General features: G+C 47.7%; 1 protein-coding gene across 1 annotated transcript in view; it reads left to right on the top strand.

Annotated features, from left to right (window-relative positions):
* LOC135819990 (uncharacterized) overlaps positions 1-16658 on the top strand; it is a 33621-nt gene that overhangs the window by 10042 nt on the left and 6921 nt on the right. The window contains exons 3-9 of the mRNA XM_065333289.1: positions 5298-5396; positions 5966-6040; positions 11750-11947; positions 12777-13002; positions 13393-13688; positions 13947-14150; positions 15526-16658. The exon at positions 15526-16658 is cut by the window's right edge and continues 22 nt beyond it. Coding sequence (XP_065189361.1) covers positions 5298-5396; positions 5966-6040; positions 11750-11947; positions 12777-13002; positions 13393-13688; positions 13947-14150; positions 15526-16658 — 2231 coding nt within the window. The remainder of the gene's footprint in view (positions 1-5297; positions 5397-5965; positions 6041-11749; positions 11948-12776; positions 13003-13392; positions 13689-13946; positions 14151-15525) is intronic.

Genomic DNA, 16658 nt, shown 5'->3' with positions numbered 1-16658 from the left:
GAGCTTGATCCATGACTGAGTCAAGATACTCAAGCAGAGAGACATCTTGTCCAGGGCACGACCCGGGTCGGTACACTGCACATACAACTACTTTCTGGCCATTGTCCAGGTGCAGGCGAAGCCAGATGACCTCATGGCCATGGCAGTTGATGTCACTCAGGTGGTCAAAGGAGAGGGAGTCCCGGACCCAGACCGCAACTCCGCCACCTTGAGCAGATCGGTCAAGTCGGAGGGGTGGGTGGAAGCCCGGCATGGAGGAGTCAGATAGTGAGGCTTTCTCCGGGGTGAGTTTAGTCTCTGTTACGATGGCGATGTCAGATCTGCTCCGTGCAACAGCATGCTGGAAGGCTCCAAACTTTGACAGCAGCCCAAAAGCATTTGTCAGCAGGAGCTTCATTACTGGGTATGTCCTTGCGAAGCTGGTGTTCATTGGTGTTTGTGTGACTGAATCGCTCCAGCTGAGGCAGCCTCTTCCTCACTGTCCCTATCGCCTCTGCTGCCCACGTTGCCGGCGCCAGCTGCACCAGATGAGCTGTCACCCTGCGGCCGTTTGCGGTGTCGCCAGGCTCGAGCGTAAAGCGGTCGTGGCCAGAAGTTCGCAGCAGTGACTGTTTCTAATCCAGTGGCGTCGAGCGTCAATCGGGCTGAGACTTTCCCGTCTTCCGTGGTGTGCATGCTGCACTCATGGACTTTGACGGATTTGGCCACGGCCACAGATCGCTGCTGAGTGAACTCTGTCACTCGTTCCTCTGTGCAATCCGCGTGCAGATTTCCCACATACACGACTGCCTTCCTTGTTTGGTGGGGTTCTTTGGATACTAGTTTCCACGATTCATCAGCGATTGGGTCGAACGATGTTTTCTGGGGCTTGACTGGAGGGCGCCCAACAGTCTGAAAACTTTCGTCTTCCTCGCTCGAGATCTCACGATCACTGCCAGTGTCATCCACGTGTACGCGTTTGAAAGCGCTACGGTGTTCTCCTGCTGCTGCACCAGTGCACTTGGTGACCTGGTCTCTTCGCGTACGGCTACGAGATCCCTTCCGCCTCGTCGTACTCTGCATCTGGGGCTGTTGTTCAGCCGGAGGAGAGGTTACACTTGCCGTTGCAATGGCGGACTCCTTCATGGCGACAACCTCCTCTTTCAGTCCTGTTATCTGCATGACCAGTTCGTCAATCCTGTTTTTGAGACGGACCTCCCGGTTTGCAGATTCCGACACGAGCGCTGACAGCGTCTTGACCATTTCAAAGACGGACGATTCAATTTCAGGGATGGAGCTCAAAAGTTTTATTTCCGATTCCGTCAGGCTGCGAGTGGCAGTTCTGGCCGGCATAGCTACCTGTGTCTACCTACTAGTACTACCTAGACTATCTACTACTCACCACTCTTCTCTTCTACCCTGTAACTACCTCCAGACCGGCCTGGTGCCGGCTGGGCTGATAAATCGCACGAAAAACTACGGAGCTCGAAAAAGTCTAACTGTACTCTTCAGTTCTAAAAGTAGGAGCCAATATCCTCTTGCTATTACCATGTACTACCTCTACTTATTGCACATATCATGGGTGGACATCCTGAGCTGCTTACATGTGTGAGCTCCTGCTTTTTTTTTTTTTTTTTTTTTTTTTTTTGGCTGAATATTGGTCCGGCAGCTGCCGGACCTGCCGGACCGCCTGCTACGGCCCTGCAACAACAACAATCAACCCTCTCTTCTGCGGGGACAGCAGCAACAGCAAGAAGAAAAAGAATACTCAGGATCCCTTGTCTGCTAGCCCACTCTTGCCAGCGCTGAAATGTCGACAAATACTTGGTCACCGTTCCCAGTGCCCTACTCGCCAGCATGACTTCTGGAATCTTCCTGGATAAGTTCATGAGTTTCTGGGTTGGCTGCGTTTGAGCCGCCCTCAGCTCTAGGCATGAACACAAGATCATAATGTGAGGAGCCTGTCAGCGACGTCGTCAGCATTAGCATTGGCTTCAGCATCTACAGCAGCTATCAGCATCACTTGAAGAGAATTACGCGCTCATTACCAATGGGGACTCTGAGCCACCATGTTGGTCAGCAACAGCATGAGTAGCAGCATCTTCCCGCCCTGCGGGCTACGACATCGTCATTGGCATCACCAGCAACAGCATCCACCCACCTTGCGAGCAATGACATTGTCAGCGGCATCTGCCTCCTGCCTGCAGGCAACGATGTTCCCTGAACACCAACATAGGACAATGCCTCGCACACCGTGCACTCACATGTGTTTGCTCCACACAGCCATAGCAATTGTGTCAGTACACAAATCAGCAACTGTTAATCCTCATGGACAGTCTTAAAGGCAGCATTTCTGAAAATTAATGCTTGCCCCTCCCCCAGCAAGTTGTGAGGGCAGGTACCTTCGAGAAACGTGCTTTCCTTGTGGGGTAGCATTATGTGCCATGGCTGCAGAACATTTTTACGATTCTCAAAAGCCTGGGTATTAGGTGGAATGGTGGTGTAAGCCACACAATTTCTGTTGACCTATCAACCATTAAAGCATCGATCTCATCACATCCCGGATTCCACCACCATGACCAGAAATGCTTTATCTGTTTCGTCCTCAGACTTGCGAAGCAATCTAGTGTATGGGACCTCACAAACGCTCGATTTGTTCAAAAACAGCCGGGCTCAGCCGCCAGTCATCTGTGTCAACTATTTTCGAATAATAGTTCGCGAGTCCATTTTGCTCTTTGGCCACCCATTCGGCAATCAGGCAGATTCTGTGCTTCATGCGCACCTGGAGGATTCGCATGGTTTTCCGTTGCAATCTTCCAGTTCATCATGCGGCTTGCAGCTATTATACAGACAGCAATTATTCTATGTGACAAGACTCCCAAGTATATCTGCAAAATACTGTTAGAATGGCTTCTGTTAGAAAACACAGCACAAAATCATGAACATATAACTGTAGAGAATAAGACTATATGTGCACTCATATCACAACCATAGCGACGAATAAAGTATTTCAGGACGTTCGCATTCGTGACCCAAATCTTTGTAAACAAAAAGAAAATGTCACCGCACTTACACTCTTCCATTACAGTCACACTCACATGCACTTGAACATGCCTGTACATTGCCACACTGCACTTGCTGAATTTCCTATCATTTCTCACCTATATAGTTTTTATTACCAGTGCAAATTGTTCCGAAGGTTGTGCAATTTTTCTTACTATTCTTGTATCGGCACAGTGGGTTGGTCTAAGACCATGATTGAGAATCGAGGGGTACCAGGTTCAAGTCCTGCTTGGAACCGGAAGGATTTTTTCCAACCGTGCTGCGACCCACAGTTAATTGGGAGCTCGTGGCCTGGCATCAGTAAAACATGGATGTGGCAAATGGGATTTAGGCCTTGGGCCTATGGTTGGTGGATCTGATCTATCCTCCCCCACCGTTTAGGAGCCGCATCTGACGCCTGATCATGGGGTGGTGGCGTCCCACGGAAGCGGAAAGGTGGTTCTTGACGAGGGAGTTGTACGACTCCTTGTTCTTGACCTGCCCGGTACGCGAACCCGTCGAATTCGTGTATCCTCATGTTGTTTCACTCCAAGTGTATAAATCCTATTGTAGTTTCATCATTGTTTTACGTCACGAATTCCATTGATTATTGTGACAAAAAAATGTTCTGGAATACTTTTTCGTCGCTATGGTTGTGATATGAGTGCGCATATAGTTTTATTCATTGTGTTGAGTTCGAAACAGGACGACTCACGACACATTATCGACACATTATCCAGACATTACAACGGGAACAGGTTGGGGGAACGACATTTATTATGGACGACGAGACAAGAGACCAAGACGAACAAAACGACTACATTGAAGAGTGAGAAAAGAGATCAAGTCTGAATGGCAAGATAAAGGGCCTGGGTAGCTATGACAAATATGGGCGCGCAAGTAGCTACCCAGGCCAACGGAACAAAAGGAGACAAAAGGTGAGTACGCAAGTGCATGCAGGCCAGCTAGAAAAGGTACGGGAGGAGGTACCTAACATACCACCCCTCCATGAAAAAAATCCCGCGTCCTCGCGGAGAGAAAAAAAGAGAAAAAGATTAAAAAACATGACTGAAGGAGAAAACACACACACACACACACAACGCACGGGCCTCACAAAAGTATGTACTAAAAAATGCACTACAGATCATTACAACCGTCAACGTTCCTGTACTACTCATACTATAGTGTGTACATTGCCAATAACAACGGGCCCAAACGCCCCTTCAAAACATGGCACAAAAAAATAACTATTGGAGTTCGACGAGGGACTTGAATTGTATTCTGATGACTAGTATTTTGCACGGCTAATAGAGCCTAGTTACACTTTAATATATGACATAAATAAGAGAGCGTGGCTCACCATGATCGGACCCCTAATATTAATGAAGGACACCCGCGCGCACACACACTACAAAAAAATTCACGAAAATAAATTTGACGAAGAAGAAACGCATACAAAATAAAGAAAGAGAGAAAGGTAGCTGACCTGCATGGCTTGAACGACACGAGGTTGACATAGACGAGACGAGGTTGGCGTAGGGGAGACGAGGTTGATAGAGACGAGACGAGGTTGGCGTAGGAGAGACGAGACTGACATGGACGAGACGAGGTTGACATGGACGAGACGAGGTTGACATAAACGAGACGAATGGCGGTTGAGGACGGCTGGGCATGGGATGATCTCAGGGTCGTGGATCGATCAATAATCGGGCGCCAATGTTGAGTTCGAAGCAGGACGACTGACGACACATTATCCAGACATTACAACGGGAACAGGTAGGTTGGGGGAACGACATTTATTATAGACGACGAGACAAGAGACCAAGACGAACGAAGCGACTACATTAAAGAGTGAGAAAAGAGATCAAGTCTGAACGGCAAGATTAAGGGCCTGGGTAGCTATGGCAAATATGGGCCCGCAAGTAGCTACCCAGGCCGACGGAACAAAAGGAGACAAAAGGTGAGTACGCAAGTGCATGCAGGCCAGCTAGAAAAGGTACGGGAGGAGGTACCTAACAATTGCATTATTAAGATTATTGTCTCCACGTCGCCTTTTTACATAACTGTAGAGCACGAGAATACAGTACAATTATTGTGGATCGTTCTGGTCATAGATGGCAACATTGCTTTCAGAGATGTGGGAAAGGATTGCTTGATGTTGACCGCACAGGATCCATCCATTCCACGATATGGCAATTGTCATCAATTCCAGTAGAGTACAGGTACTCGTGCTATCAACATGTCGGTTTGGTTGTTTCTGCTATGGCTGTGTTTAGAATGGGAGAACTCCTCTTGGTCAAGCAGTGCGTGGGGAGAAAGCAGATTGTGTACCCTACTTGCTGGAAGTCACCTGGACCAAGCTTGCATATGATGAGGTAAGAGTTGAAAAAAGTAGTTTGTGTGATGAATAGGAAAACATGCTCGGTTACTGTGAAAACCTTTGCTCTGGAACTACTCCCGCCCCCCCCCCCCCTCACCTGGACAAGTTCTTATCAGTTTGATATGATTGTTGTTCCTGAAACACGTAGCTTTACATAAGGTTGGATAACATGGACGATCTCCATGGAAGCCGGTTGGAATATGATGAAAGAGTACTTTCTGCAGATTAAATGCGTTAGAAAAGACTAGCATGCGTTTTTCTCTAGTCTATTTCGTCACTGTCTACTTCAAGGTGTGTTGAGTGACATCATCGTGTATAGTGCATCTCTGTTTACCCTTCACTTTAGTCAACTTCTTTTGAGCATGATGTTAAGTATTGAGCAGTGACAGAATGTTCTATCATTTCTTACTGTGTACCTGTGCTATATATACGGTGTAATAAGTAAAATGGCGGGTGTGTTTTTCTGTGGTATTTTGGATATGTGATGGTTATTGTGACTAGTGTAATTGATGACACTGAAGAGTGTATCGCTATACCAATTTTGGTTCTATGTTTCCAATCCAGGCAAAGGAGATTGTGGAGGAAGCCAGAAGGATAGCTCAAACCGGCGGAGAAACGCAAGCATTGGACTGGATTAAGGTGAACATGTTACTTCCTCCGCGCCATTAAAATTGTCGCTTCCAGAGTGATTTTTCGAATTTACTTTGTCCACCCGAACGGCAAAGAAATCCGCTAGAAATTGAGGCAGAGCATGGTCGACGGACCAAGATTTAGTTTGTGGCCTCCCGCTTCGCCGCACTTGCAGCTAAGTTCGAAGTCTTCATCAGAGTATGAGGCAGACCCCTCAGCACTCAGCAATACGCTGAAGAAGACGCACGTTCAAATAATTCAGGTCAAGAAACTTCGTTTTCAAGCGATCCATGTCTCCAGGTGGCAGGTGATGAAGACAAGCTAGCATTTTTCAAGTACACTGTAACGACCTTCCAGCGGGATAGGGTAAGCAGCTCCGCACCTTCTTTCCTTGGCAAGCGCTTCGCTGATTTTGTCGGTGTTTTCAGACCTGCTACCTTCGCAGCAACATTCGCCGCATGTAGCGCATTTTAGGAATTTGAGACCACTTTGTTCTAGCCATCGTCAGCTTCAGCATTTCGTATTCAGGAGAGATACCAAGATTCTTATACCCGAGCTTGCAGTCTTGATAAATGCCCACTCGATGTGGGACGGCACGAACTCCAGAAAACGAAATGCGCTCTGGGGCGGAATAGTGCGGAGCGCGATGAATTTGCTTGGTGCGGAAGAGAGCTCCGACAAACTCCGAGACCACCACGGCTTCAGTAACAAGTAGACATTGCGCAGGAAGGGTCGCACCAGTGTTCGAACACAGAAAACAGCGATTCCGACAGTCTGACTAAGACGAGCCAAGTCACTAATATTGCGATGTGCGAAGCGACAATTTAATGACGCGGAGGAAGTAGTATAGGATTACTAACTCTTTGCTTGTGGATGACAGGAATGAATAATTGGCACGAGTTGGGAGTAATGACCTACCGATGTAACCAGATCAAATAGAAATACAGTTAGAAGCTGTGACAATGCACAAGACTGACAAGATACTGAGACATTCAACACTCTGACACCTAGGTCCAACATATCTCCAAAGCGAAAAGCCAATAACGTTCCAAGGTGGAAAGCTCAGGTTAGGGAAGGCCAAAGAGGAGACGTTCAGCGCAAACAGCATGATAACAAGATGTTGGGTTAGCTTTTGGGCTAACCCTAGTTAGCGATAAGACCGATGCGCTGCTCTCTATCTCGTGCTAGCTGCGACTGAGCTGGCTTTACACGTACGTGCACTGAACTGCTGCGCATGCGCGCCCAAATGCGCACCCAAATCGCCTTGGGTAGCTCTTGCTGTGCTGACTTTGGCTTGCGCTTTCCTTTGCAGTGTCACTGAGCAGCAACCGGAATTTGTTGTTTTCAGTAACTCTGCTGCTTTGGCTGCAGCTCCCGCGATTGTACATATTTCTCCCTGCACTTCACGTTCTACTGATTTCACAAGCGCATGTCCTGCTGTCCACACACCCCTCTCTGTTTCTCGCTTCGAATCACTGCTCCGTAACCACCCTGACAGTTCTTTGGCTTCGTATGTTATTAACGGCCTCCGCTGCGGCTTTGACATTGGCTTTACCGGCAACCGCATAACTAACCAGCACTCGTCCAACCTCTCATCAGTATTCCAGCACTCTGCATTTGTGTCTGCACAGCTCACCGCTTCCTGCAACGCCGGCTACACGGCTGGCCCATTTGATTCGCCCCCATTCCCATTTATGTACTGCTCTGGCCGTGGCGCCGTTCCGAAAAAGAATGGCAAGCTACGCTTGATACACCACCTGTCCAGCCCTGCCGGCTCCAGCGTTAACGACGGGATCACTGCCGAGCCTTTCTCTTTGCAGTACATCAGCATTGATGAAGCCATTAACATCATTATGTCCTCCCCGTCTCCTGTTTATCTCTCTAAACTCGATGTGAAGAGCGCTTTTCGTCAAATACCTGTCCGCCCAGAGGATTGGCATCTTCTCGGCATCCTGTGGCAGGAGAAGTACTACTACGACCGTGTCTTGCCATTTGGGCTCCGCTCTAGCCCGGCGGTGTTTGATGCCGTGGCAGCCACCATCGAATGGATAATTCACCACGAATTCTCCATCCCTAATTTGCTGCATTTCCTGGACGACTACTTGTGCGTGAGCGTGGGCCAGGCAGTGGCGAATCGGTAGCTGGCCATTCTTCTCCGTGCATTCTCATACCTCGGAGTCCCGGTCGCGCCTGCAAAGGTGGAAGGCCCGTCTCGTACCCTGACATTCCTGGGCATTATCCTGGATTGTGAGAAGATGGAAGCCCGGCTCCCTGATGACAAATTGGCTGACATCAAGTGCCTGTTGACTGCAGTGAGCATCAACCCCACCATGTCTCAACGCGAACTCAAATCTCTTCTGGGGAAACTCTCCTTCGCTGCAAGAGTCATCGTACCCGGCCGGACATTTATGCGGCGCCTGTGGTCTATTTGCAGTCGCTACCAGCAGCCTCACTACCGCATCAGTCTGACTACCGAGTGCCAGGAAGATATCCAATGGTGGCTACGGCTCCTGGAACAATGGAACGGAAAATCATTCTTCCTGTTCCCAGATTGGACACCATCTCCAGACTTGGAGCTGTTCACTGATGCCAGTGGCACCCTGGGCTGGGGCGCATTCAACAGCGGCCGCTGGCTTCAAGGGACCTGGTCGCCTGAGCAACTCGCTCACAGCATTGAGTGGAAGGAGCTCTACGCGTTGGTCACAGCGTGCTGCACGTGGGGCAAGGAATGGCGCCAGCTTCGTATCACAATGCACTGTGACAACAAGGCGGTGGTAGATTGCATCCGCTCCGGCACATCCAAGTCACCGCCAGTGATGACCCTGATCAGGGAGCTGTTCTTTGTGTGCGCCCGTTTCAATTTCACCGTCGCGGCCGCTCACATTGCTGGCCAGTCGAACTGCATTGCCGATTCGCTGTCTCGGTTCCACATGGAGGAATTTCGGCGTCTCGCCCCAGCTGCTCAAGCACAACCAGACCGAGCAGTGCTGCCATTCCAGCCGATGTAATATAGCCTTGACATACAGGTACCGATTGTCATTGCTAAATTGCCGTATTGAGAACCTGCGTTGGATTTCATCCATCTGCATGCCTACCTTTATCCATCTCGTGCCTTAATCACTTGTTCTTAGCTCTCGTGCATTGGTGGTGAACGCTTGCTGGGGTGCCGTGTGCTAGTTTTCTGGGAACAGCTTCCTTCAACTGGTTGCTTTGCTGCTACTATCTCTGCTTAAAATTGCATACTAGTCGCGGGTACTATTGCCGCTCAAGCATGAGCGATTGCTTTGGCCGTTTGCAACGCCAATTGCTTCACCCTGGTTGGCTGTTTGCAACGTCGATCAGGGAACTTTGCACCCGGTCGCGGGTACTGCTGCGGCTCAGTCGTGAGCGATCACTTTGGCTGTTTGCAACGCCAATCGCTTCACCAGGTGATCGAAACCAGCACACTGGTGTACCCCAATCATCCTTGTGCGGTGTTGTGAGAATACGTGGGTATGCATGCAGCTTTGCTCTGTGACTTTCCATTGCTTGTAGTCACTTGGCTCTCCCATTTCCTATACACTGCTCTGATGCATTCGGGTGCAAGCGCTAAATGTTGGGTTAGCTTTGGGGCTAACCCTAGTTAGCGATAAGACCGATGCGCTGCTCTCTATCTCGTGCTAGCTGCGACTGAGCTGGCTTTACACGTACGTGCACTCAACTGCTGCGCATGCGCGCCCAAATGCGCGCCCAAATCGCCTTGGGTAGCTCTTGCTGTGCTGACTTTGGCTTGCGCTTTCCTTTGCAGTGTCACTGAGCAGCAACCGGAATTTGTTTGCCACCCACCCTCCCATTCCCACATTACATAGGTGGGAACAGCTTCCTTCAACTGGTTGCTTTGCTGCTACTATCTCTGCTTAAAATTGCATACTATTGGTTGGCTGTTTGCGATGCCAATCAGTAATCATTGCACCCGGTCGCGGGTACTTTTGCCGCTCAAGCATGAGCGATTGCTTTGGCCGTTTGCAACGCCAATTGCTTCACCCTGGTTGGCTGTTTGCAACGTCGATCAGGGAACTTTGCACCCGGTCGCGGGTACTGCTGCGGCTCAGTCGTGAGCGATCACTTTGGCTGTTTGCAACGCCAATCGCTTCACCAGGTGATCGAAACCAGCACACTGGTGTACCCCAATCATCCTTGTGCGGTGTTGTGAGAATACGTGAGTATGCATGCAGCTTTGCTCTGTGACTTTCCATTGCATGTAGTCACTTGGCTCTCCCATTTCCTATACACTGCTCTGATGCATTCGGGTGCAAGCGCTAATAATAGTTACATCTCACATGCTAAAGGCGGGGTTGTGGGGGTGGGTAGGGTAGGTGTGGTGGTGGGGGTGGGGGGGGGGTGAATTGGAGTAGCATTGATCCTTATTGGAGACAGGAGAGAACAGGAGAAGCCCAAGATTGCGCTACATCAACACGCACAATTCGAGAGGGAGGATGAGAGAGAAGGAGCAAAAAGCAGTGAAAGAGTGAAAAGCAGTAAGGAGGTAATTCGAGTGACGGTGAGAGAGAGAGAAAAAGAATGGGAGAGGTCTTTCTAGATTTCTTGATGAATTAACTCAAAGACATTGCAATGATGAAGTGACTAATGGACAGAGAGCTGGCAAGATCACTATCAATGTCCCTGTTGATCGTCATTCGAGTCTCCAGGCAACAATTGACAGCCATGTATTGATAGAACCCGCAACTCACTCAGGGATAACCCTATAATTGTATTGTCACAGCAATGGGATACCTGGTTGGATCTGATTGCTCACAATCACCAGCAGTGGTAGGCACTGAAATTGGCTAATAAAAATGTTCTGGCTAAGAGCAGATGATCCAAGAGTAACAACATGGGTCACGGGGAAGAGTAGATCAGGATCGCAAGAGACGACAGAGTCAATATACAATGACAAGACATATGGGGTGTAATGAGTGTCGAATGTCACCATTTGGTGGAAGACAAAACTGGAGACATATTTCTCTTCTAGTACTGTCGGTGTTGTAGCAAGCAGAGCAGTCAGACTAGTGATCATTCATTTCTGCTGCGGGCACCAACACAGAATGTGGATAGCTAATGTGAGAAACTCTCCTCTAAAATCTCATTGAATTCCTGGACAGACTGTGTTGAGTTGTGTGTGATTATGGATATTGACACTATACGAGTGTGCTCCCTGAGCCCACTATGGACTCATACATCAATTACCCTAATGATTGGGTTGAAGTGCCGGTTACATTGAACAACCTGACAGCAACTAGCCTACTGTCACATGTAAGATAGTGTCTAGTGTCTAGTGTCTAGTGTCTAGTGTCTAGTGTCTAGTGTCTAGTGTCGAGCGTCCAGCGTCCAGCGTCCAGCGTCCAGTGTCTAGCGTCTAGTGTCTAGTGTCTAGTGTCTAGTGTACATGTATGTCCAGCTGTGTGGATATACTGTAATATCTACAGTTGCGCTCTCTGAAATTCGACCCGTGTCCATATTTGGCAATCTCAACTTGCACGACCCTGGGTGTCCTGGAAGTGGCACGAATGCAGCTGGATGTAAATATGGGCAATACTACTTGTATAATCACAACTGATCGAGGGCGCCGCCGGCTTTGCAATTTTGGTTGAATTTCACAAAGCGACACTGTAGTTCTAGACAGTGTTCAACTTACACGCTTTGGGTATTGTTGTTGTGTACTGCATTTGTATGCTCCAGACCAGCTTGATACGTGAAGAGTTTGGTGTTGAGGGTTACACTGATCCTACTGAACTGATTGCCAACGTGTGTGGAGCAGAAGGTTCAGGAAAATCTACCTTCATTTCATCCTTCACAGCAGAAGGTTTCTTCAATAAACTACTACGTCAGGAGAATCAACTGGACCTGAAGGCAAAAGATTTAGCATCCCGAACAAAGGTGAGCTGAAAGCAATTCAAAAAAGTAGAATGCACAAAGTGCTACCTATTGAAATTTGGATGAATGCATTGTTAGTCCAAATCGTTAGTGGTCAGTTTTGTTTCATTCCATATAAACACAAATCAACATGAACGGGAAAGTGCAGAATGTAGGTATTATGAACCCTACAGGACCAAACTGTCAAAAAAACCCACGCTAAGCCAGTCACAACGAGAAAGAGAGGTGAACAGAGCCATGAAATGTGACTGGTGAAATGTTCATGCTGGTGTCTGCAAGCGTTGTGTGGTCTTATCTGGTCACAAGACAAATCTACCACTACTAGAAACTGACGGACCAAATGAAGATTGCATCAGCAATCTACAAATTACCCCCAAGACAATTGTGAATATATAGCTGATAAAGTCATCGTGGTATGAGATATACATGACTAAAGGTACTGTGATTATCGGTTACCGATTGGTTGTATTTCTATCAATAAATGAATCTTCTGCTATGTATGTTATATACACATAGTATTACTACCAGAACTACCGTACTGGCGCGATTAGAGCCCTCTCTTGAATAGTGCCGCCAAGTTTGGTGTCCTTTTGCTAATTTAATTGTCCATGTCACCTTCCTGGTGGTTTCAGGATCAAAATCGTAGATCTTGTTGCTGTTTCTGCTGAGTCATAATAGTTTGCAGGAAACATTAGGCTTGGTTTTTTGCCTTCTTTGCACGCGAGTACGGTATACTGTTGCTGTAGAACAGTGTGATTGTGGTGAGCTGGGTATGATTCATACAATGTTCTCTTGCTCATTAATTTTGTTTTTATCTGTTCCATAATTATAGGGAATTGAAGAAACCATTTACAACCAATCGCAGGTGAAGGTGCATTTTCGCGACTTTGCTGGTCAAGAACATTATACCGAGTCACATGACATATTCACGGTTGCCATGACAGCACCATCTGTTGCCGCAATAGTAGTGGACGGCACAGAGTGTGTTGATGAGATCACACAGACGGTCGGTGCAACTGCCGCCAATATTGTTTGTCGCCTGTCTGCACCTGATCATGGTAAGTGGATAGCAATGGATAATTTTCTTGCCTGTCACGTAATCCATTCAGCCAATCTTGAATACTGCAACTAGATCCCTGCCAGCAGCCACAAAGTTAATATGAAAGGCACAAACCCTTCCAGTGTCCTGTTCAATCACAGGGTTTCTCAGTAGAAAACATGCCAAAAACGACAAACAGTTGATCATCAGTCTGCTCTGGTGCCCATATCATTCAAACTAGTTATTACAAGACATGAACTTAGGATGAAGAGACTTACTAACTTCTCCATTCTGGCATACAAGAAGGAAAAGGGAATACTTTGCTTTCTTCGATTGACTAATTGTGTATTCATGGACTGGTATTCTTTGTCATTAGCAATTGCATCACTTTGTCTTCTTGCATTATCAGGTTCTCTACTGACTGTGCAACAAGAACAAGAACAGCAGCAGCAGCAGCACCACCACCACCAGGAAGATCTGCAACAGGCGGAGAAACTTGATGTCATCGCAATTGCCACACGAGCTGACCAGCTAACACCAGAAGAGTGCATTGAAGTGGAGAAGGCCATAAGGAGGGGAATAAAATCATTCTCTCAGCGCTTGGATCTCTCCATTGTGAGAGTAGTGGACGCTAGAAAGTCCAACAGTTACAGCATGAATGATCTAAGAAGTGAATTCATGCACTTGATCAATCGAGTGTTGGCGGTAAGATTTCTTATTTCCCAATTTTGATTATTTTTTTCTGCCCTGAGTGTTGCTCGAGTAGCTGGTCGAGTAGCCAAAACACCTCCCCCCCCCAACCTTGCCCATTTCCCGTTCCTCCTCTGGCTGTTGTGAGTCAATCAATTGTAAAGTCAAGTGGGCGGAAAAGCGCTAACTCCCTAATGGCAAGCAAACACTTTCCTACTAAATTATTGCCAACGTCGCTGCCTCTATTTCGTACTATTTCAACTTTGTCTGCAGAAGTCCCCAAAGCAACCGCGTTTGCTGCAGAAGGCTCGGAAGCATTTGGATGAGGTTCAGGCATCGATGCCCAATCCATACTGTTCAAGATCCGAGTTCGTTGCGGCATTCAAGAAGGCAATCCAAGGAACCAAAGAGGCACTGCCGAAACGACTCACTGAGCAGATCGACAGCTTTCTACGCGTCCTGACTGCTTACGGATATGTAAGAGGAATGCATGTATAGCAATGTTGACATGTAATGTTGAATTTCTGTGTGTTCATATAGAATGGTACACAGAAAAAGATCGAGGTTTGAATTTTGAATTTCCTTGTTCACATGGAGGTTTGCTATTCTCAAAGCCCATTATGACTTGAAGGTTTTGAAACTTTGCCGGCTGGGTGCCCTTATGAACTGCACCATGTGTTACATTCTAGATTTCGCTAATGTCTTCGTCCAACTCGGATGAGTTGACAAACATGTCACCCTGCCAATTTGGTTTGTGTTTCTCCGAGAACCTCATGAACCATACACACGCACGCACGCACACACACACACACACAAAACCTCCATGGTGCTCTAGCTAATGAAGCTCTATTGAGGAGATTGTTGCCTTCTGGAAAGAGAGAACTTGTAGTTGTAGAATGAATGATGAGTAAGAACTAGAGACATCGTGTTGAGAAACTATATGCCCACATAAGAAAAAATTGGCAGTTTGCCAAGAATTGATGGAAAATACTGAAGTCCACTGCAAAATGTAACCCAAAACTGGTTGCTGTATGCACACCAATAGGCCGTTAGGTTGTATATTTGAGCTTTATACAATAGATATTGGGAGTCCAAATTTAACTTCAGTTGTCCCTCTCTAATCCGCCACCTTTTGCAGCAGCATTTTCTGCTGGATAAACAAGGGTGCTGGATTATCAAATCCTGCTCTCCAACCCGGCCCACCTGCATACATGTTTGTGTTGTAAGTTAAAACGCAGAGATTTCTGTGTCAGTCTAATTACTTTGTGGAATGCATGTCTATACAATGCATAGGATAGTTGCAAGGGTATGTTACATGTGTAGAAGGCTACATGATAAGTTAGTTCATGCATGTCATGCACTCACCAAACTAATATAGCTGTGCACAGGTACGGTATGCGATGTACAACTGTTGGATTATAAAATCGAAATATGTACAGTTGGAGCGATTTGTTGCAGAAAATCGCTACGGGAGCCGCAATTCAAGTGCCGGATTAAAACGTCAAAACTGAACTGAAAAATCCGTTTCGCCGAAAAATGGGCTGGTTTGCAAGAATTCTGGATAAACAAGTGCCGGATAAGAGATAAGAGAGGGAAATAGACGTTTCTTTGTACTTGATCTACATTTCTGTTGTGTTTATTTGTACGTGTGTGTGTGTGTGTGTGTGTGTATGTGGGAGTGTGTTTGTGTGTTTGTGTGTGTATGTGTGTGTATGTGTGTGTGTGTATGTGTTTGTGTGTGTGTGTTTGTGTGTGTATGTGTGTGTATGTGTGTGTGTATGTGTGTGTGCGTGTGTGTGTGTGTGTGTGTGTGTGTATGCGTGTATGTGGTATGCCATTGATACTGCTAAAGGTCATCACATTCCCAGAGCTGAATGATCTGGTGGTTCATCAGCCTCGCTGGCTCCTGCAGGACGTGATCGGGTTTATGTACTCGTCCAACGTCTTCCCCCTCCGCCCTGATGGCATTGCCAGGGAATACAAGATGAGTGAAGAGGAGTTCGTCCGTTCACTGACTTCATTCGCCAAAGTAGGAGAAAAAGCTCCGCTCTGCGTGCGTATGGTTCTACAGCTCGGCTTGTCCATCCGCTATCAGAAGGATATCCTTGCTCTCTCCCTGTTTCCCGAGTGCACACAGCCATTGAAGGTGCACACAGCCTTCATGACCTCACAAGTGATGGTAGGTTCTGTGTACACCTGCAATGGCTGTGTGCCATTCTCCTCTGGTCTCATTGTTCAATGCCAAGCACGTGTATACGACTACTCCGCCTGCTTTTTCGCCAGTACTGATCCCATGTTCTTCAAGAACACCATCATTGTCCACCCGTATCCGCACACAACAGCGCTGATTGTGTTTTCGTCCGATCGTCAGCGCTGTTGTATTGCAGTGACGTCCAGTCGCGGTACGTACCTGCAAGTGGTTCACCACGTCCACTGGTTATTTCAAGATCTCTTCCTTGACCTACAGAAGAGATACAGTCGTGGTACTTCGGTAGAGCCCACAGTACTCAGCCTGTGCAGCATGCGTCAGCTTATCCAGCAATCGGCTTCACCAGCTGCCATCTGTCCAGTGGTTGCTTCCTACCCGTCCGAAGCCGTCATTCTTGCCGCAAGCAGTGTGCAAAGCAAAGATGTCAAGGACGCCAGCGGTGTGTTCGTTGACTCGGTGCAGGATCTTCATCACGTTCCTGCCACGCACGTCAGTATGCTTCCTGCCACATGTACTGATCGCCTGGAGAGCCTACGAGATTCCGCATTCCTGACAGATCTCCAATCAAGCCTAGATGTGAGTGAGAGGGAAATCAGCCGGCTTGGTGGCCCCCAATCAGTGTCGCCCGCTGGACCCAGTCGGCTGAATGCCTCGCTGGTGTTGTTGGCATGGTGCCGACAATCTCATCGTCACACATCTACTGTGCTATACAGCAGGTTAGCTCAGCACTGCTTTTCTCCACCATTCTCCATTTTCTACCGAGAGATCTGCAGGAT

Source organism: Sycon ciliatum, chromosome 6 (genome assembly GCF_964019385.1).
Source record: "Sycon ciliatum chromosome 6, ocSycCili1.1, whole genome shotgun sequence".
Lineage (NCBI taxonomy): Eukaryota > Metazoa > Porifera > Calcarea > Leucosolenida > Sycettidae > Sycon > Sycon ciliatum.
This window is presented reverse-complemented; position numbering and strand designations above follow the sequence as displayed.